Source organism: Aulonocara stuartgranti (genome assembly GCF_965226115.1).
Source record: "Aulonocara stuartgranti genome assembly, chromosome: 7".
In the NCBI taxonomy this organism is placed as follows: Eukaryota; Metazoa; Chordata; class Actinopteri; order Cichliformes; family Cichlidae; genus Aulonocara; species Aulonocara stuartgranti.
The window spans coordinates 31,437,569-31,461,594 of NC_138945.1; the positions used below are offsets into that span (position 1 = coordinate 31,437,569).

The 24,026-nt window shown below is 40.3% G+C and overlaps 1 protein-coding gene across 1 annotated transcript in view; it reads right to left on the reverse strand.

Moving 5' to 3' along the window:
• The window catches only part of lpar1 (lysophosphatidic acid receptor 1), a 43,251-nt gene that overhangs the window by 12,638 nt on the left and 6,587 nt on the right, over positions 1-24,026 (reverse strand). Inside the window, exon 2 of the mRNA XM_082541235.1 lies at positions 6,292-7,047. Coding sequence (XP_082397361.1) covers positions 6,292-7,030 — 739 coding nt within the window. The 5' untranslated portion in view covers positions 7,031-7,047. The remainder of the gene's footprint in view (positions 1-6,291; positions 7,048-24,026) is intronic.

Genomic DNA, 24,026 nt, shown 5'->3' on the forward strand with positions numbered 1-24,026 from the left:
TTGAAAATATCACAAAACTTTATTCCATCCTTGAACAAGACACACAAGCTGAAACGTCAAGACTGGGCCAAGAAATATCTCAAGACTGGTTTTTCTAAGGTTTTATGGACTGATGAAATGAGAGGGAGTCTTGATGGGCCAGATGGATGGGCCTGTGGCTGGATTGGTAAAGGGCAGAGAGCTCCAGTCCGACTCAGACGCCAGCAAGGTGGAGGTGGAGTACTGGTTTGGGCTGGTATCATCAAAGAGGAGCTTGTGGGGCCTTTTCGGGTTGAGGATGGAGTCAAGCTCAACTCCCAGTCCTACTGCCAGTTTCTGGAAGACACCTTCTTCAAGCAGTGGTACAGGAAGAAGTCTGCATCCTTCAAGAAAAACATGATTTTCATGCAGGACAATGCTCCATCACACGCGTCCAAGTACTCCACAGCGTGGCTGGTAAGAAAGGGTATAAAAGAAGAAAAACTAATGACATGGCCTCCTTGTTCACCTGATCTGAACCCCATTGAGAACCTGTGGTCCATCATCAAATGTGAGATTTACAAGGAGGGAAAACAGTACACCTCTCTGAACAGTGTCTGGGAGGCTGTGGTTGCTGCTGCACGCAATGTTGATGGTGAACAGATCAAAACACTGACAGGATCCATGGATGGCAGGCTTTTGAGTGTCCTTGCAAAGAAAGGTGGCTATATTGGTCGCTGATTTGTTTTTGTTTTGTTTTTGAATGTCAGAAATGTATATTTGTGAATGTGGAGATGTTATATTGGTTTCACTGGTAAAAAAAAAAAATTGAAATGGGTATATATTTGTTTTTTGTTAAGTTGCCTAATAATTATGCACAGTAATAGTCACCTGCACACACAGATATCCCCCTAAAATAGCTAAAACTAAAAACAAACTAAAAACTACTTCCAAAAACATTCAGCTTTGATATTAATGAGTTTTTTGGGTTCATTGAGAACATGGTTGTTGTTCAATAATAAAATTATTCCTCAAAAATACAACTTGCCTAATAATTATGCTTATTTGGGAAAGACTGGCGAGACTAATACGACTACATTAGCCAATCAGACAACTGTTAGGCTGGCTAGGTGAAAGTGAGTAAAGTGTTGGTTGATTTTTCAGTTACTTCGATTTCTTTACAATGGTCATAATGACTAAATTAGAAAAGAAGATGGCTACATTGTTAGATGTTAAATGTGTTTACTTTTCAAGTGAGCACTTATGGGCTGATATTTTTTTACAGTAAGCCTGAAACACGCATACTTAAAACAAACTCTACCGCTAACGACGCCCCTGCTACTTTTCTTTTCTTTTTTTTTGTTCAAAAGCTAAACTCATAAGTACTCCCAATGTAGAAAGACTAAGCTAACACTAGAAAACAAAAGTTTTTGTGCAAACATTACACTTGCATGTTTGCATTACAATTTTATGTCTATGCTAGTTATCCAATATTCAACACCCATTAAAATATTACATTCAAGAAACAGCTTCCTATTCTTCTGTCTTACATTTACATTACTCAATTATTTTGGAAGGCTCATTATGCCAGCTTAGGTTTCCACTAATGTGAATTCTCTGTGGCTCTTAAAAACACCCCAAATTGAATTATTGTTTTCATCTTCTGGGAGTCTCACTCATTTTCCTACCATTAATCTATTTGTATCATTTTTTATTGCTCTCCTCAGTTTCTTTTTCTTTTTAAAATCTATTGTTTTTCAAAAATCCCTTTATGAATTTTAAAATCTTGAGTTTATCCTTCCTTTCTATCTTGGTTTTTTGGGATTTGTTTTCATTGCACGTCTCTTTCTGATCGTGGTCATGTTTTCCTTTCTGCAACCTGTATTCTTGTCAGCCATCCCCTGCTTCATCTTTTACTTGTATCTCACATTCTGTCTCAACTGTCTCTCTAACCCAATCATTATCTGTGGTCATGACCATGATCCCTATATATATTTCTAAAAGGGCCCATTAGTTTCCCGTTTGTCCACAGAAGGATTTCTTTTCCCATTCCCCTCTTACCCACATCAGTGCTTCCACACAGAAGATTAGATTAAAGTTCACATTCAATAGCTGAGAGTCCACAGCACAGAGTCCACAAAGATGCTTGTGGTGTACACAGTGATGGAGTCTTGTAGTGGTTTCACAGTGAGCTAATGGTTAGAGAAACCAGCTTTTGACCGGAAACACAGTGAGTTCCTTGAAATAATGGCATTTCTTTCCTGCTTGACCTACACAAAAATAGCCTATCTGTTTATCTGCAGAGATGTTTGCTTGGCAGCAGTGACTCATCTATGCACTGAGACTTTTTAAAATCTGTTATTTTTTAATAAACTTGGAATAAAAAAGAAAATCAAACATCAACATCAAAAGGTCTACTTAGGTTCTCTCAGCTGCTTGATAAGAAGGCAACTGGACTTAGTTTGGTTTGTGAAGATGGTTAGCCTCTCGTCATTTAGTTCTAAAACAACTGATGTACCCTTTAACCTTGTAACTGAAGATGCAGACACCCTAACAAATGCAGCATGAAAATCTTTTTCAAATTTTGTGGGATCAGATGTTTTTTGGAGACATATTGTAACTTGTATTATAGAAACACATACAGAAGACAACAGACATCAAGGCGGGAATGAAACGAAGGTACCGGTTTGAAATGAGCAGCAGGTTTTGTGTTTAAGATGTATATGTTTTAACAAAAAAGGAAATAAATAAAAATTAATTTGAAAGAATAAGGAAACTATATTATTTTGAATACAATCTAAAAGCAATTTATAACACCTTGTATATTTAACTGTTTAACTCTAAGTCAAGTGTGTCATATTGGATATACGGTATGCGTTTTTGTGAGTTTCTGAGACTTCTACATACTCAGTGTGACTTTTTTCCCAGAAAAAGTCCAAATAAAATCTACAATTCACTTTTGAGGAATGCACTGAAAAAGAAAATGCCTTATCAAATATTATACAAATTTAAAGGGCCTCAAATGTAAAAGGGTTAAGCAGTGTTTAAAGTTTGCCTGAAAGTAACAACCCATGCTGCTGAAATCACATTTGTAAGGCGTAGATCCTGCCATAGGGAGCAATTACAAAGACTGTATTGTCTACAATTATTTCTTGCATTAAGTGACGTACACAGATGCACACAAACTCAAACACACAGAAAACAGGTGACACTTTGAGATGCATGCCAGTTGTGTTTCCATGCTGACAGTAGATTGGAGCGTTTGGCTTGCGGTTTTTACAGATTGGTTCTGCTCAGCCAGAAAATACACCAGCATTATAGCAGAAAATTACAGAAACGTCTGTGTATGAGTAGGGCACATTTGTTAGTGTGCAATCATTCATTTCTGTCCTTCCTTTGAAATCTAGATACTGAAATAAGTCTTCGGGGTAAATACTGACTGCTTATACACTGTAATTTGGAGACAAGTACCAGTCTGTGATATGGCATCTGCATTTGTTTGGGCATGGTATTGCTTGGCACTCCATGCTGTCTGACGATGTGACCTCATACAACACCATAAGCTTTAAGATAATCAAATCATTCACAGAACACTCCAGCATTTGCCAACAACTGACACACACACACACACACACTGAAATAGCTTAGAGAGTTTTCCCTTATGGTAGATTCCCATTTGGATGCATGGAAGTATATTGGCTGCGCTAGATGATGTCAGCTGGTATTTGTTAGGATTGCTCCCGAGCTTCACTTCTTGCTCAGCCTAAACATATTCCTGATTTGAGATTTTTGTGTGGTACTAAATTTTGAAGAATTGGGCTTTAAAAATTGGTTGCTGCGACTAAAAACAACTGGAATTTTACATGTTCTTTCCTGGAGATGGAAAAATCCTTTATAGTCATTTTTTTTGGCACATACTGAGAAAAGACAAAAACAAATTTGTTTCTATTTGTTTTTTTGTTTAATGAAAAGTAAGAGAAGTCCAAAGGTTTTCAGTGCATGTACAATGAAACAGGCAAGCAATACAAGGGAGAGACTTGGTTTGGGGCATGGAATTGAGCGTTCTTGATAGTGCTTCAAAATGATGTCATTTAGACTAAACCAAAACAGATCACACCCTCACTCAAAAGACTTACTTTCTCAGTAACATGTCGGCTTGAGTGGAGAAGAATAAATGTGGCTTGTTCTAAAATTTTAAAACAATATTTCAAATTGATGCTAATGATTTACTGATTAAACTGAAAAGAAACTGTAAAAACATAAAGCTATTTTTCTATTTTTGGTAAAGAACAGTCATCTCTAGTCCGAAATACATGAAGCTAAATGACTGTAACTTTGTTTCTTAATGTTAATTCCTGAATCCTAATGCTTACTATTGTTATGTGATTATAAAACCTGTTTTCTACCTAGATTTATAGAGTGAGTCTTTTGCAAATAGCTATGCAACCTTGCATTAACATCATTAAAGTTCATATGAAGTCAGTTATTCGAATGTTCTTACATCCACTTAGCTTTTCATTTTTTCCTGTATTCCTGAATAGAAAAAAGGAGCTGTAGGATAGTTGTAACGACACCAGAGAATTGACATTTTTATTTATCCATTAGACAATAGATAAAGACAGCAATAATGCTGGTTTCTATTGTTAAAAAAAAGTTGTTGTTTTTTTTTGTTGTATATTCATTACTGATATTTTACTGCAAAAATGTGCTTACGCATGTAATATAATTTATAGCAATGGAAGAATCAGAAAAAGCAGATTAAGGGGGTTTTTTTGTTTTGACTTTTTTTTTTTTAGTCCTACTTCCTCCTAGAAAAATCACATTATCTGCAAAGAAAACTATGACAGTTAGATTTAATTCATACCATGGTATATAGCTTCCACCCCATGGCCATTAGGAAACATACACCAAAGCTAGCAGATTAATTTCAGAACTGTTTACCTCATACGTTACCAAAGAAGTAAAGAAATAAACAAAACATCTCTACACAGCAGATGTTCATTCTCTGCCTCTTTAGCCCACTATAGGCTCCAGATCATAGTCTCCTGTCCACTACTTTGAGTTAAGTTTGGAGTAAAGACAACAGGATGAGATAGCAGAGCACATAGGAGAGAGATCACTTGCAATCCTGTGGTATGTTTTGTCTAGGATGCAACACATCCTGCTTCCAGGCACTAAGAAGCCTTTTCCCCCACAATTTTTAACATACTATAAACATAACTGAGCTGGTCTGCTAATTTGTTCTAGTTTTAAATGAAAAAAGAAGAAGAAGAAGGAGTAGAGTCTGATTATTACAGAGTCCTGCAAAGTGTGAAATATATCTCTGCTTAATGCTCACACATAAAACTGTCAAGACTTCACACGCAGCTTGGGTGATAGGTTAAACAGGCAGAGTTACATCTGCAGCGTATAAACAGACACCAAAAAAGTTGACCACACTGCAGCACTACAGTAAAAAAAACCAAAAACTGCTGCTGTTCATTGCAACTGTGTTTTTAGTTTTAGTTTGGAAAGCTGGACTGAGGCCAGCTGTATCTGTGAGAACTGTAATCTGTTTTTTTTTATGCACAGCCTATATACCTCAGACATCCGTTAGTGTTCTTTATAGGTGAAAATGAAAGTACAGCTGGAGAGTAATTGAGGGTATTTCACAATTCTTACCAAGAAAACAGGACATGCTAGCACTAGAAAATTTCTTCAGAACTATAAAAGATGGGATGTGGGATTAATCTAAATTCCTCATATTCTGTTGGTAGTACAGATGCTGTTGTTTACAGACTACCAGAAAAGTTCTTTTGTTTTGTGCACAATTATTGTGAAGCGTAAAGCCTTAAAGGCACTTGCATGGACATGGGCCTTGGTATTTGATATATGCATCTTCTAAAAGAGACATAATTTACTATACTTTAAATCAACAAAACCACATTATTCAAACCACTATGTTTATATATTTTTGCTTGCATATATTTAATTATTTTCATACTCATTTGGCTATTTGCAATCATAAGTTTAAAGGTGACTTCATAACTAAAAACCTGAGCCTTTTAATAATGATCATGGGGAGCACCACTGACCAATATGATTTACTATATATGAGGTCTGCAGTAGTGCTAGGAGGACATTGTGCTTGGATTCAGTGTTGAATGTAACAGCCTCATAGTTAAACTAATTAACACATGCATCGTTTTGCTGCTGCTGGCGACTTCAAATGTTGGGTCATTGCTACAAAGACAAATACATATATAGGCAGTGGCATCCTGCTAGAAAGTCTAGGTTAGTGACTATCAAGAGATCAACAGCTACAGTACGTAGACTGAAAGTGAATGCTCTTACCCAACACAATGACCACAGTCTTCAGAAGAGACATCATGGTATCTCGGTTGCGTCGTGGTCCAGAGCTGTGCCGTGACATCCTCATGGTTCTCTGCCTCACATACACAAAGATGTGGGCATATAGTGTCACCATGACAACAAAAGTCACAAGATTAAACACTGCCCAGAAGACCAAGTAAGAGTTGCTGTAGAGAGGTGCCATGTTGGAGCAAGACTTAATGCTACAGATACAGTTCCAACCTACGCTGGGTATCGCCCCCATGACTATGGACATAGTCCAGATAATGACAATCACAACCACCACGCGCCGGTTGCTCATGCGTGTGTGTAACTGCATGCGGAACACGGTGATGTGGCGTTCAATGGCGATGGCAAGCAGGTTGGCTACAGATGCAGTAAGGCTGGTGTCAATCAAGCCCTGACGCAGCAGCCATGTCGAAACAGTCAGACGCTTTGTGTTTGGTCCCGTGTTGAACATCAAGTAGAAGTACGCCAATCCAGCAAAGAAGTCAGCAGCTGCCAGGTTGGCCATCAGGTAGTAAATGGGGAAGTGGAATCTCCTGTTGACGTAGATGGCGATCATTACCAGAAGGTTGGCGAGCATGATGAAAATGCACACAGTGATGCCAAGGCCCATCACCAACCGGCTGTAGGTGTCCCAGTCGTTAGCAAGAGGCTTGTCGCTGCGGTTGTAGAAAAAGGTGATGCTCTCATTATAGTAGCATTGTTCCTCATCCATGGTTGTAGTGGTGTTTACTAAAATGAGAAAAGACATGGAATACATAAAATTTTCATAGAACACAGTCTTTTGATGTATATTTGAATACCATAGATTTAATTTCAAAAGGGAGGTTTATTTTTCAGATCCATGGAACTGAGACAACATGCACCACCTCAAATTAAAATCTGCATTATGAAGTCAGTGCTGTTTAACTTTTTTATTGTTTCCTTTACTTGATCACCTCGTGTAAATCACACCTGTGATGTTAAATCATCACAGAAGGAGCATTAAACTAAACAAAGAAACACTTCCACTGAATGTTCAAAAGCATATGTGAGTATTTCAGCTTATCTGATTATCTGATTGCAGTGCTGTGTGAGTGAAACGTGAATCCTTTTCTCAGATTTTATCTTGACAGGCTGATACTTACAGAGGTTTTGCTAGAAATTGTTACAAAACAGTAGATGCAGTGTGATCAAAACGCCTTTGTGTGCTTTAAATGTGAGAATCTGGGCCTATTCATTACAATTTTGATGTGAAGCAATCTAGTATATTAATCTATATCATAAGCATGCTCCATGTTAGTTGTCATCTATAGCAGTCACTATTATCTCATAGAAAACATACACTGTCCAATATACAACCATGTGTAAAATGAAGCTTGTGTTGCCTACAAGTCACAGAAGTTTACAAGTTTACAGAAACATTACACAAAGGTGCTGCGTTTTTTGTGCCTGCAGGCTTGCCTTTTTTTTTCATCTGGTTGAGGTTAACTAGTATTTATGCTTAAAAGATGCATGAGGAGGAGACTGAGTGAATGTGTGTGTGAATGGGTGGATGACTGAATGTAGTGTAAAGCGCTTTGGGTCCTTAGGGACTAAGTATAGCACTATACAAATACAGGCCATTTACCATTTTACCATTTACTGAGAAAATAAGTAGAAACAACAGCATCATCTCTCTCTCTTTCTCTCTCTCTCCCACACACACACACACACACACACACACACACACACACACACACACACACACACACACACAATCACTACTCACATGAGTATATGTGTTTGTAATAAAGCTCAAGTCCCACACGGATGCTGGCTAGTGTCTCTCATGCACCTAAGACCGGAAACAGGACCTCAGGGCATGAGTAGTCTGTTTGTGTGTGTGTCCTAGAGATACAGACACAAGGAGGACTGGTGAAAAATGAGGGGACAATGACTGAAATAACAAGTATTGGAAGTTTTGGGTCAAAGGCCGGTGTTTTCTTTTTTGTCTTTCTTTTAAATTTTCCTTTCTTCATCTTCTTCTGTAATCATCCAAATTATTTGAAACCCTTCATGAAAGTGCAAACATGAAGCCCCCCCCCCCCTCCTTAGCTAACTTGCAATTTTGGGAGAAAAAAAATTATTACAACCTTCACCTCTAAAATAGTCACATGAACAATCAAAAATCATCCTGGGAAATGAAGCAATGTTGAAAGCATTGAAAACTTAAGCTTGCCAAAGCTATTTGTTCAAATTCTGCAACTCAACTTGGTAATTTGCTTTTCTGAATGTTATATAATGGAGAGCGAAAACCTGCAGGTCTAACCAATAATTTTCTCAAGACTGTGCAATTGTTCCATAGTGACTCATGCGTTAAAGTATAAGTTTGGTATAAACAGCAGAATGACGGCAGCAAAATGAGCAGTGTGTGATATACGTACATTGCTTAGGTGTGTATTAGACGTTGCAGTGCACCAATGGCAACTTAAAGCTGTTTGCTTAAAGTTGAAACCAGTTAAAGAAAATACTTTTCTGGATATTTAGATTTCATTTTATTTATTTATCTTTATTTTCTTAAAGACCAATAAAGAACTCCAGCTGCAGCCATATTTGCCTGAAGCACCAGTAAAATGTTATTTTGTTTACTAAAATAGCAGTGGTACATTGTATTAGCAGTATTGGATTATAGCTAGTACTGGACTGTTCCAGGCCTACGGGATGTATCTGCTTCTTAATTTCCAAACACTAACCAGACAGCGTTGGAAAGTAGGGCCTCCTTTTTCAGACATGCTTATTTACCAATGTTTTGTTTTGCTTTTTTTAATGGTTTTGTCTATGTGTAAGCAACGATCATTCCCTGTGTTAATACAGCTCATTTAATACACTCGTGGAGAGACTTATGAAACTCTTTGGCAACTGATTAATTATGGAACCCTTGGACCTTGGTTCACAGCTGTTTTCACTACATTAACCACCAATATGTAAACTCACTAGGTCCTTTGAGATTGTCTTCCATTGTTATGCTGATGATCTACAATTATTTACACCAATTTCTGGAGGAAATTGATATGCCTGTTAATTTTGGTGAAAAGATGGTTTTAAAATTTAAGTATTACTGAACTAAAACATGGATGGACAGAAAGCATTTATTTATTTTTATTTATTTATTGTTTAAGAAAACCCTTTTTATTCATTCAAATGGCTTTCTTTCACCTGAGAAGTTTTGCTAAAATCAGACATATTTTGTTGTTCAAATATGATGAGGTTCTATTTTATGCCTTTGTGCATCTAGTTTGGATTATTGTATTGCTTTACTATTAGGATACCCAAAGAAGAGGTATGTTAGAGGTCTGAACGTGGTTTAGAATGCAGCAGCTTGCATTCTTACTGGTTCATCTAAATATGATCATTATACTTCTGCGCTTTGCCTCTCTTAATTGGCTTCCTATTTATGCAAGAGCAGACTTTATATCTGCATAACATTCTTCTTGAAAGTCGAAAAAGCCAGAAAAAACAGGATTTGTTTTGCCCCTTAGCAAGGTAGAGCCATTCATTCATGATTACTATAGTGCAGTGCTTGTTTGCTGCAGCGCAGTCATGGACAGAGCCTGGTCAGTGCACTACATATGGCTTATTTAGGGAGTTCCAAATACACAACAATGACAGTATAGATTACAAGTTTTCCAGTTTTACTACTCTTTACATTCACTGCTGCCAGCTTAGATTAAGTTGTAGTTAGCTCTGTTAGCTCTGGTCTGTGCTTTCTAAAGGACTATGATGGAAAGCACTCTTTAAATAAATATATTATTGTTAATAAAGAGGGTTTTTTAATTAACCTGCATAGTTCTTCCATACAAAAATTAAAATATAAAAATTTTAAAATAAATAATATAAGGAAATCATTCAAGGACTAACATTTTAAAAGGACTGACAACAGAAGATGACTTGCAGAGGTTTATAGTATACTGAGGCCAGTGAGCAAATCATTTTCAGTGTAGTAATGTGCAGTGTCCAGCCCTGTAAGGAAACTGCATTGTTTGAGTTTTTTAAAACCAGGATTCATTTAACCCTCTGGGGTCCACGGATGCGCCAGGGCATCAAAATCACATGACCAATTTTAAAAAATGTACAATTTGTATTTGCATTTCAAGTTTTGAAAATGATTCGTTAAACATATTTGTGGTTCTTACAGTAAGAAATATAACTTTTTTCTACTCTGATTTTAAGTTTTTTGTCTGAATTCAGATCAATTGTGCTAATACATTATGTCAAAATGAAACCATAACTCCAAATTCAGATATGTGAGGTTGTGCTGAAAAGAATGATACCAAACAAGGCAAGATAAACAGTTTTAAAAGGTGAAATGTAGAGGTCAAATCAAAAGTAGTCAAAAACAGCTAATTTTACCCTGGACCCCAGAGGGTTAAATAGAAAGCTGTATGGCCTCATTGCAAAAGAGTGTTATTAGGACATGTGAAAATAAAGAACACATCTGTTTTTGAAGCAAACTGCTAAATTTGCAATACTCCCCCCTTTCCTGTTTGTAATGGGTGTGTTATTTCCTTTTGGTGTCTGTGGAAGTTTTTTGGGGTTTTTTCTTAAAGAAGTGACAGTATCATTCCTGCATCTAATTATTAAGATTTTAATCATTGCTCATGTAAAGCAGTCAGTCAGCAATAAGAAGAGGCATTATGAGGAACAACTAAATGACAGCAGCAACACTAATTTAAAAGAAAGTCACAGGGATCGAGTCTCCATTTACAATGACAACAGCAGATGCCCATGTCGTCGTCTGCAGTTTATGGCCATTGAATGTCTGGAGGGAGCAATCAACAGGGCATTAGATGCCTGAGACAAGTCATTATCAAAAGAAAGTGGAGGAAGTGTCAGTGACCTCTCACTTTCATCAGACCTTCGGAGCCTGTGGAAGGAGATCCTGTCATTGTGTATGTATCTGCATACAACAGTTGATAGCTGAATATTGTACAAGACTGTGTAAGAAAAAGGACATAGAATGAGGGGAATTTCGTTTTTTGTTCCTGAACAACACAAAGAACAGTGCAGTGACTTATTTTTCAAGAATTTAAATGTGTTTGAGAGCAAGAGAGGAACGTTTGGGAAGTGTGTAGAAGAGAACAAAATGCTCACTGTGCCCAAGTGTGTGTCGACACACTCTTCATGCTTGTTAGTAATGTGTGATAAAGTCTGGCTGTGCGGAGTGAGAGACTCAGTGTGTGTTTTGTGTGTGTAAGTGTCTAACAGGCTATGAAAGGACCACCCTGGAATCCATAGATGTGAGGTCATTACTCAAGGATCAACAGCAAGGCTACATCCGTATATTGTCAATGTACGCCTAACTGACACATGCATAGGGGCTAGTTGTTCTTCACCATTACTTATTCACGCTACAACAAAGTGCTAAATTGACAATAAATGATGCAGCCTTGCAGGGTGAGATAATTTTTCACCTTTGAAAAATTGAGATACTAATGCTCAATCACAAAACTACACGGTTCCTAGAATATGCATTCAGTACCACATACAATGGAAGCTATAGCTTGAAATGAGGTAAACAAAGGACCATAGACTTTTTTTATTACTATTAAAAGATTTATGGAAATCTTCAACACTTTGCTTTAGGTTAGCTGTAATAGAAACGGGCTCATGGCATTTAAATCTGTTAACACACTTTATGGTATTAGTAGAAAAGCACTGAATCAGGACTGCTATGTCAGCATGTGCTACATAGTAAATTGTTTATCCAGCCCATTCTCATTGCAAGGACATTAAATCTGTCATTTTCTCCAAATTACACACACTCTTTTCACACGAGTGGCTGTGGACCAGGTTTAGGTAATAGTCACGCAGATCTGTTACATCTGTCAGATACACTAGGCAAATGCCATATTTCAATGTGTTGACTTAATGCTGTGAGCTCAAACCACAATCTTTTACTAAATCTAAGTAGCTTTTAGTGTCTGAAGTGAAAAAAGTGAGTTCAAATCAAACAAATCAGCAAGTGAAAACCAAGCAAAACAAAGTTCAAAAAGTCAAAGCTTCCAAACAGGAAGCAAACCACAGTTTCCTGGCAGACACATCAAGCGCTCGGCCTCTGCTTTTGCTTTTGAACTACACTAAGCATGAGGACTATAAAGAAATAATTCTTGGGTGTTGATTTTCTTTAACAGTTTGTGCTAACACGGCTCTTTTCTGTCAAGATAAAAGAGAAGATTTTGTCAATTTAGCGATTTTTCTACTGGCCTTTTATATTTACATTTGCAGGAAAATGTAAATTAAATGAAGGTTGTTATCAGGTTGTTACCATTGTTACCAAAAAAATACATAAAGTCATTTGCACTTTGCACTTCATGTTTAGATGCAATCCTCCATATCTGAGCTCCTCAATACTTGTTATTTTAGTGTCTAGTCTAGCTTGTTGCAAACAGCTGGCTGTGTCAAATTCTTTCCTTTGACTTTAATAAAAAACTTCACATAGCACGCACAGAAAAAAGCGTCCACTTACAAAATTCTAAGTTTAATAACAGCAGACTGGTCAGGATCTGATTCTAAATATTGCTGCTTTGTGCTGTCTTCACCTGTGACACACAGATTTGAGATTTATACAGCAGAATAATAATGCAGTCCTAATGCTAAACTCCATCTGAGCTGCATCATCTGAAGAACTTACTCATTTTCTAAAGTAAGAATTTTTTCTTGTATCAGAAAATGGAAATTTTACATGTCCTCTCCGACCACACGTGGTTCACTCTGATATTTTCCGAGAGAAATACTTGCCTGAAACCTATGCATATATCAGCTTGTCAAATAACAAATATGCAAAAATCATCTTGTTTCTCATCCTTTTACTACCCATTTGTTTGTGTTATACTTGGTTTATTGTGCTGATCATTATTGAACTGAAGTGGCTGCGAGTTCATAGATGAGCATATTATGATTGGATTATGTGAAGAGCTATCCACTGTAAGTTGAGTTCTTATGCATCACTGCCTCATGCTCATCAGCTGAGCAAATTTGATACTTTGTTTTGTTGGGGTTTTTCTTTTTTGCTTTGTTGTTGTTGTTGTTTTTAATTGGCTACAAAACAAATGTTGCTTGTGAATGTATTTTGCACTTTTTTAACCACTGTTCTGACAAGTGCCGCGATAAACCAACTTCAGTCACTGCCAGACAAGAAGTCCACTAAACACTTAACAGTAGAGTCTGTTCCCACTCTATTGAAAATGCATCATCCAGCCTTCTGGCTGCTGTTATTGAAATGCACCTGTTACGTTCCCCCCGAAAGGGTCTAGGCATGTGAGTGAGGGGACCAGTAACAAATGAGTCCAGAACAGAATGAAAGGAAAACAGACCAGTGTTTTCAGTAAATAAAATAGTCTTTATTATAGATCATCTTAACATAAAGAGCCGGCAACGCCGTTTTACCAATAACACTTGGAAAAAGAGAAAAAGGGTTGCAACAACAAAGAACACAATAACCAAACAAAAACTCCACACCACGAGGAGGTACTTCCAGGGGCCCACAAGCTCACCCTGTCACTAACAGCAGCTGGTTTTGCTGCTGCCAAGGCTCACAAGCCCACACTACTCACGCAAAGCAGCTATGCTGTTTCCACAACTCCACACTTTGAGCAGGTTAACCACACACAGCGCAGAGACACCAGAGAACACCCCACCCCCTGCTCACAGCTCATCCCCAGCTTATATGACCTCCGAGAGGTGATTGCTGACTGGGCCCAGGTGGTAAATGAGTCCAATGAGCAGCAGCTGTGTCCTGGGGAGAGAGAAGAGCAAGAGAGAGACGGGGGGTGGAGCAAAAGAGGAGGAGGCGGAGAAAAACACCACGCCCACACAAGGGCAGTATCAGGAGGCCCAGCTAGGGCCGTAACAGCACCCCTGAGAGAAATACCTTTAAGAAAGACACACGTTGAGACCAATCACTGATCTGGGATTCCATGCTAAGCAACATATAGCCTTCATGGAACTCATGAAAGAGAAGAAAATTTTTATGTATCATACATTGTTTAACCCATAGTGATCTATAACTCACATGTGCAATAAAAGGCTGTATATGAAGTATTGTAGTCTACAAATTGTCTCTTTCTTGAATGAGTCTCATTGATGTAGCATTTCACCGTGAAACTTCTCTTTTTATGGAGAAAATGATACATCTTCTAGCTTTGGAATTCAGACAGAAATATGACCATTTGAAGCTTGTTTATATGTGAGGTCACACACTAAAAAAAGCTAATGTTCCAAACAGGATCCCTGCAGTTTATCAGTGTTGTACTCCAGAGTGAGCTCCTGGCTCTGAGGTTTTTAACTTTGAGAAAAAGATTTTCATAAAAAGTCACGAAACATGTAAGAATGATTGCAGAGAAGCATAAATTATCAGAAAGAGAAAAGGGAGTCATTTAGCACACAGCTGGGGTGAAATCATGATTAAAAAAATGTCTAACTATTTTTGGTACATAAAATGAATCCTGTGGAGCATTTTTCAAATTGTACTTTGATGTGAATGATTTATGAGACACAGGAAACATATGAAAGTGATAAAAAAAATGTCTTCTTTGAAAGCTTGCAAGGGGTTCATGAGCTAAGGCTCTTCTCTATATGTTTATTTAATGCGTACCTCACAGTAGTAAGTGAACACCTTCCCTCTTTTCCAGTTTCTAACATTAACAATGTCAGCTATTAAAATATTATATACACTTGCAATATAAAGAGACTTCACATAGTCTGAGTGAGTTGCTGTTGACCCTTACTTTGCACCTATTCTACTGCTAAGCTAACTAGCTGTTTTCCACAGTTTGTAGGTTGCATTTTATAAACTACTGTTACGTTCCCCCCGAAGGGGTCTAGGCATGCGAGTGAGGGGACCAGTAACAAATGAGTCCAGAAACAGAATGAAAAGGAAAACAGACAGAGTTGTTCTGTATTAATATAGTTTTATTACAAATGATATAGGTTTATTACAAACGACATTAACTTAAAGAGCTGGCAACGCCGTTTTACCAATAATGCCAAAGAAACAAAGGAAACACTCGCAGCAACAAAAGACAAGAAACAAAAATGGGAGGCACTTCCCACACTTCCTACTCTACTCCTCACCACGGGGAGACACTCTCAGGGCCCACAAGCCCATCTACTCACTAGTCAGAAGGCAGCTGTCTGTTCAAAACCTAGCACAAAAACCGTGTCGCACCACAGAGGGAAAAAACCACCCTGCTCACAGCTCATCCCCAGTTTAAATAGCCTCAGAGGTGATTGCTGACTGGAGTCAGGTGGCAAACGAGGCTAATCAAAAGCAGCTGTGTCCTGGGGAGAGAGGAGAGTGAGAGAGCGGGCAAACACTCCACCCACACACTCCCACAGCCTCACAGGATGTAACATTCCCCCCCTCCCTTACATTAAAGCTCTACCAAAACAACAACAACAACACCTTATCGCGAGCTGCGTGAGAGTGCATCAGCCACTATATTGTCAGTACCTTTCTTGTGTATGATCACCAGATTATAATCCTGGGCCAGGAGTGCCCAGCGCATCAGTCGCTGGTTGTGGTTGTACATCCAGTTCAGAAAAACCAGGGGATTGTGATCTGTGAAGACAGTCACCGGGGAAGCACTGGAGCCCACATACACTTCGAAATGCTGCAGAGCTAGAAGCAGAGCTAAGGCTTCCTTCTCTATGGTAGAGTAGTTCAGCTGATGGTGTTTGAACTTCGCAGAGAAATAACAGACCGGATGGCACACACCCTCCTCATCATCCTGCAGTAGAACTGCTCCGGCGGCACTGGCATCGACCTCTAGCATAAAGGGTCAAGAGAAGTTAGGAGCCGCCAACACAGGGGTGCTGCACAGGAGAGATTTTGCCGACTCAAAGGCATGCTGGCACTCCACTGACCATTCAAAAGGCACATTTGGGCTACACAGTTTGGTCAGCGGAGTCACGACCACAGAAAAGTTCTTACAGAAACACCGGTAATATCCGGTCATACCTAGGAAACGCCTTAGTTCCCGTCTGGTGGTTGGACTCGGGTAGTCCAGGATTGCAGCAATCTTCGCCTCCACTGGGCGGACCTGTCCAAACCCCACCTGCTTACCTAGGTAAGTGACAGTCGCCTTACCAAACTCACACTTAGAGAGATTGAGGGTCAACGAGGCCTCGGCTAGCCGCTGAAACACTGTCCTCAGAAGGGACATATGATCTGCCCACGTGTCTGTGTATAGCACTACATCATCTAGATACACATTGCACTGGGGCACATCTCCCAACACCAACTGCATCAGACGTTGAAAGGTAGCTGGGGCATTTTTCATGCCAAAGGCCATTACTGTGTATTGCATGAAGTGGTCAGGGGTGACAAATGCAGAAATATCTGAAGCTCTGGAAGTGAGAGGCACCTGCCAGTAGCCTTTAAGGAGATCAAGTTTGGTGATGAATTTGGCAGGGCCGATGCTGTCGATGCAGTCTTCCATACGAGGAAGCGGAAAAGAGTCAGACCGTTACAGCGTTTACCTTCCGATAATCTGTGCAGAAACGGGGTGTGCCATCAGACTTAGGCGTTAGTAGACATGGGGAGCTCCAGGGGCTACAACTAGGTTGTGCCAAGCCGTTTTCTACTAAGTACTCAACTTCCTTTTTCATCACCTTACGTTTGGCGATGGGGCAACGGTATGCATGCTGCTTGATTGGGGCTGCGTCTCCAACATCACTGTCATGCTCACAAACATTGGTACATGAGGGTACGTCACTAAAGAGAGACGGGTAGGAGTGCAACAAGTCAAGTACATCTTTACACTGGGACTGAGGAAGGTGAGACAGGTTGGCCTCGGCCTTAGCTAAAAAAAAAAAAAAAAACAGAATTTGACAACCGCCCACATTGCTGTCCCTCAGAAAGGGTACCCAGATCATCATCACCCTTAACTTCTACACTTGGCAGGGTAACAGGGACTGAACCAGGGACAGCTGTCCCAGCAGTGTCTGGTGATTCTGTCATGCTGGTGTCTCTGGTATGGTATGGTTTCAACATGTTAACATGGCATAGGCGAGTCTTCCTTCTGTGTTCTGGGGTGTTGAGAATATAGTTGGTGTCAGACACTTTTTTCACTATCACATAGGGGCCTGAGAAACGAGCCATGAGGGCAGAAGTAGGCACAGGCAGCAACACAAGAACTTTGTCCCCAGGCTGGAACTGTCTTTCCACTGCTTTTTGATCAAATAGTTTTTTTCATGTTTGCCTAGGATACACAGAGAGCCTCTTTTGCTAACAAAGTAGCCCGTTGGCACCTGTCCTTGCATGTTTTTATAAACTCCACCACATTAGTTTTAGGCACACAACCGCTGAGAAAACTCTCCTTCAGCACCTTTAGTGGACCCCGCACATCATGTCCAAACACCAGGGTAGCTGGGCTGAACCCCAAAGACTCCTGCTTCGCATCACGTATAGCGAACAATACAAAAGGGACCCCTTCATCCCAGCTTTTTCCTGTGTCATGGCAATATTTACTCAACATTGCTTTGAGAGTTTGATGCCACCGCTCAAGTGCACCTTGTGACTCTCGGTGATAAGCACTACACACAGAATGAGAAACTCCAAAGGACTGTAAAGTCTGTTTAAAATCCCTGGACATGAAATTGGTACCCTGATCTGTCTGCACAGTTTTCGGGAGGCCAAAGGTGGTAAAGAATTTGACTAGTGCTTTGGTAATGCTTGCTGTAGTGATTCTCCACAGCGGAATTGCCTCGGGGAATCGAGTGGACACACACATTATGGTTAACAAGAACTGATTCCCTGCCCACGTCTTTGGAAAGGGGCCAACACAGTCTACCAGGATATGCTCAAATGGTTCACCGACAGCAGGGATAGGACGTAGAGGGGCGGGGGGCACCGTCTTGTTCGGTTTACCCACAAGCTGGCAAGTGTGACAGGTGTTACAAAACTGCACTACATCTGCTTTCATTGCCGGCCAAAAGAAATGCTGCAGTATACGGTCATACATTTTAGTGACACCCAAATGACCTGACCATGCATGATCATGTGCTAACTGTAGCACATGCCGCCGCAGACTTGTCGGAACCACCATCTGCCGCACTGCGCTCCAGTCTTCTCCAGGCCTTGGGGTCCACTTGCGCATCAATAAACCTTCCCAAACGAAAAATGTCTGCTTCTTGCTCCCCTCACCACCCTTATCCTGAGCTGCAGCGGTAAAACACTTAACTAATGAAGGGTCTTCTTTCTGAGCCTTCACAAGTGCCCACGATACCATTTCCCATTATAAAATCCACCCCATTAATTGGGAAAGAAGGCCGCACACCCACTGAGAAGGAACCACTCACCAGCTCACTCTGTACCCAAATACGATGGAGGGGAGCAGGCACAAAACTCATCCCAACACCTCTTACGATGATGCTAGAGTCACAGTCAGACTTCTCATTAAATTCAAGCACACTAGCTAGTATGAGGGACTGTGAACCACCAGTATCACGCAGAATGGTCGCTTCACGCTTATCCTCGGTCTTACCAGAAAGCGAAACTGTCCCCTTAAAAATGAAGGGCTTAAAACACTCATCCGGGGTCTCAGGGGAGGGGGGCCTACTGACAGGAGGCATGGTTTTAATCAGCCTGACCCCTTTTGGTTTACGTGAAGTCGAGACTGTTTCCGTTTATAAGCGTCACAATCTGCGATCAAGTGGCCAGACTTAAAAACAGAAAAAACACTTTCGGTCTGCCTTGGGACGAAACCCAAATACCTCACTCTTTGGGTGCGGTGCAACTGGCACCTTGCTAGCCTTCACTGGGGCATCGCGCCGGTCATACCTACTGACACTGGTTTTATGGACGAGCGCGAACTCATCAGCCAGCGTCGCAGCCTGCTGTAGCGAGGAAACCTTCTGTTCATTAATATATACTGCGATGCGCTCAGCAATGCAGTTCTTAAATTCCTCTATGAGCATTAGTTCCCGGATCGAAGCCAGGTCAGTGGCTTTGCAGGCACACCACCGATCAAAAAGAACACCTTTTTCCCCTGGCGAAATCAAGATAAGACTGACCCTGTCCCCTTTTCAACCCCCGGAAACGCTGCCTATAGGCTTCTGGGACCAGCTCATAAGCCAGCAGGATAGCAATTTTCAGCTTGTCATAGTCCAAGCTGTCCTCAGCTGACAATGAGGAACAAACTTCTTGAGCCTTACCTACCAGCTTACATTGGAGCAAAATGGCCCACGAATCCCGTGGCCAGTGCAAGGCCGTGGCTATTCGTTCAAACGACTCGAAGTAGCTGTCGACCTCAGTGTCATGGAACACCGGAACCAGACGACTATTTTTCCCTACATCAAATGGTGTGTCTGCCTGACGAATGGAGGCAGTCGGAGGAAGAGAAGCCTGCCGGAGTTCCAGCTGTCGCAACTTAACAGCTGTCTCCGCCTCCACCTCCACCTTTTTCAATTCGACCTCCCTGGCTCTGGCAAGCTCTGCGTCTAAACGCCTAAGCTCCAACTCCTTTAGCTGGAACTCCCTCTCACGATCCTCCTTTTCCAACTGGAGACGAGCCAGGCGTACACGGAGCTTAGCATCCTGCTTCCAGCCTACACTTGATTCAATGGAGAGAGGTTCGAAGCGAGGCAATGTCATGGCTTTGTCCTCAGGCAGCCCCTGAGCAACAGGTGTAGACACCAATGGACCTACAGCTTGAGCTGCCACCTGCGGAACAGGCTGAGATGCTACACCATGCTCAAGTGGACTGGCAGACACTGGCAAGGCCACTATCCCAAGCGAGGGGTTTTCCTTAAACACAGCAATATCAAAGGTAGCCATTAAATCTAAAACAAAAACTACCTGAGGCTAACAATAACAACAAAGAAACACCACCTCCAAAACTCAGGTGGGAAATGTGTGGCCGCAGGTTAACCAATAAATAAAAATACCACCGACCCTCTCCCCAGACCTACCTACTAAAATTTCAGCCTAGTTAGCTTCTGGAGTGTACCAGGCTCAAGGCAACTTTAAAGGCTAAGCATCAAGTGCACAAAGCACCGACAAGCCTACCCCCGACAGGGAACTAATCCCCACCCGGGATTACTCCGAAAATAATAAAGGCAAAATAAAAAATGAGTGCCTGAAAGAGGAGCTTACGCTCAGCTAGACACTCCCCTTTGCTAACTGGAGAGAGAGCGCAGCAGATACCATACAACTAAACAGGCCACCGGCAAACAACTCCCTAAAACTCAATTGCTGTTCCTTCCATTCAGATCCCGGACGAGCCCCCACATTGTTACGTTCCCCCCGAAGGGGTCTAGGAATGCGAGTGAGGGGACCAGTAACAAATGAGTCCAGAAACAGAATGAAAAGGAAAACAGACAGAGTTGTTCTGTATTAATATAGTTTTATTACAAATGATATAGGTTTATTACAAACGACATTAACTTACCGTTTTACCAATAATGCCAAAGAAACAAAGGAAACACTCGCAGCAACAAAAGACAAGTAGACTACTAAACAAAAATGGGAGGCACTTCCCACACTTCCTACCCTACTCCTTAACACAGGGAGACACTCTCAGGGCCCACAAGCCCATCTACTCACTAGTCAGAAGGCGGCTGTCTGTCCAAAACCTAGCACAAAAACCGTGTCGCACCACAGAGGGGAAAAAAAAACCACCCTGCTCACCACTCATCCCCAGTTTAAATAGCCTCAGAGGTGATTGCTGACTGGAGTCAGGTGGCAAACGAGGCTAATCAAAAGCAGCTGTGTCCTGGGGAGAGAGGAGAGTGAGAGAGACAGAGGGGGTAGGAGTGGCAAGAGAGGAAGAGGCGGGGAGAGCGGGCAAACACCCCACACACTCCCACAGCCTCACAGGATGTAACAACTACATATTGATCAAAAATAACTAAAATGGAGGAATTTTATTTCATACTATGTATCATGGTATATGGTATGAATCACTATGCAAGGCTACCCATATGTTTGGAAATGTACTTCAAATGGGTTCAAAAAGTATTTTTTTCTACATTTCAATGCATTTTAGATTATCTATAGGAAATATTTGATTGCAGCTTGATTATTGGGAATTTTAAATGTGTGTTTAATCCATGTTCAACTCAAACATGAAACTGAAACCAAAAAGTCTCATAACTTCCCACGGTTCTTCCATCCCTCACCTCCAAATCTCTTTCCTTTTCTCTTTCCACCTCTGTGTCCCCCTCTCCTCTTTGCCCTTGTGCTCATCTTCTGCAATCTTTTTCTTCTCAGATTTCCTCTCCTGTTGCCTGCGTCTTTTCCTCCAGCTCCCTCCTCCCATCTTTGCCAACTCTCCACACAATGTGACCATTGTTTCCATCTCTCCCACCCCAGAAAGCAGAGACGCAGGGCTTCTACAAGCTAGCATGCACACAAACACTCAGCCACATAGGCTTTCATTCTCTAACTTTATCTTTATCATTACAAACCACACACACACGCACACACTTGCACATACACTCAAACAGTTGCTGCGTACCGACAGAACTCGGAACAAGGATTGGATTGAGAGCCTGTGTTGAGTCATGAGTGACTGCAGGCGTGACCGGCTGATTCACAGCTCATCAGAGGATGATACCCTTCGAACCACTTCCATCACAGCACACATGGCCCCAAATGGTCATTATACTGGAATAGAATAGAATAGAATAGAATAGAATAGAATACTACACCTTTGTAGGACTATTAGTGTAATCAAGCACCACAATTGCATAAATAAACAAGAATGCAATTCAGTAGTGAAATACATAACCAACATTGTTGGCTTGCTTTAATTGTTGCTTTTTTTTATCTCAAAAAGAGCTCTCTGGTAGTGATATGAATGCATTTAGAAAATGTAGGAGCTTCAAACATACACAATATTCTTTAGTGACAAAAACCACACTAAACAGTGATAGGCTAAATATATCGAGTATACTATACATAATATTGAACAGAATTTTCTACCAAAACATTATGGCAGTAAAATAAATAAACAAATAGTGCATTTTAAAAGATGAAAAATCATATTTCAGGCATTTCAAGGAGCAGCGTTTCATCACACCACCAACAGAAGCACATTGGGAACAGTTACTCCTGGATGCACTGACAAAATAATGTTTCATTTCACAAGGAGAAGGAGTTAACTTCTAAATTACATAGAGAGAGGCGGCTCGGTTTCACAGTGGCTTTCGGTTTTTCCAAAGCCACTGACAGCAATTTGTTATTTCTAAATAATGAGCAGAATCATAAATAACATATAAAAGCTGTTTTAATTTGGCTATAAATTCTCACAGGGATCATAGCTTTGGAAAGTCTAGTGACAACCAAAATCCAACTCACTAGTTATTATCTATGTGGTGGCATATAATGCAGCTTTTCATTTTGGAACTGTCATGTAACTCAAATTATTAACTTTAAGATCTTTCTCATCTGTCCCACATGTTTAGGTAGAGCAAATCTTTATGCTAGAAGGCATAAAAAGGGGAATCTGCTATTAAAAATCCTCCTTCTTACAGTGGTTTAAGATATATTTTAAAAAGAAACTGTAAAAGAAAGAAAAAGATGCTTAAAATAGATGAATAATTGATGGACGGTTGTATGAATGCATTTAAAACAGTCTAAGAACCATTTATAACAAGTGGTTTTATTATAATAACTGAAGTATTTAACAATGACTGGATTACATTTTTTTTTTACCTAAACAGTCACTACCATATGTATCAGTTTGTTTTTATTTTTGTTTGGTTTTTTTTTCTGGATTTTATTAACAGGCATGTTCTCTAATGAAATTGCACTATTAGAGCCAGATTCCACAAATTACATCACCGGAGCTCAGATGCAATATGGGATTGCGTCAGTGTCGTCTGCAGAGATTTCAGGGTTTGACTCAAAAGTGTTCTTCAAATTCATCACTTTAATAACCTGGCCTGTCAAAACCATTAATGCACTGCACTGAATAAAAACAAATGTGTGCATGTGGTCATAATTTGAAATGATGATTAATTTGTGTATATATCTAGATTTACATATGCATAAATGTATGCATATGTCTGTATCTTCATCTGTGTATGCTCATTGGATACCTTTTTTATTGGATACCAGATCCCATTTTGTCTTCCAAGCTGCCTTAATCCTTCATGGCTGAGATTCAACAAGGTCCTGGAAACATTCCTCAGAGATTTTGGTCCAAAGTACCATGATAGCATCACACAACTGGTACAGATTTTTCAGCTGCACATCCATAATGGGAATATCCCATTCCACCACATCACAAAAGTGCTCTGTTGGATTGAGATCCAGTGACTGTGGAAACTATTTGAGTACAGTAAACTCATTGTCATGTTCAAGAAACCTGTTTGAAATGATTTGAGCTTTGTGGCATGGAGTGTTATCCTACTGGAAGATTGGTAAACCATGGTCATAAAAGGCTTTAAGAGAAAAGTCTGGCCCTACCATCGAAATGATCCAGGGGAAATTAAGACTTATCACACTAGGTAACATTTTTACAATCGTCTATTGTCCAATTTTGGTAAGCCTTATTTGAATTGGAGGCCTGGTTCCTATTATAAGCACACAGGATGGACATTTGGTATGGTACCTTTAAGGTTTGATGTGTTGTGCATTCAGAAATGAGTATCTTCATATCTCAGTTGTAACAAAGGGTTATTGGAGTTTCTGTTCATTTCCTATCAACTCAGTCATCTACCACACACTGGATATATTCTTTTAC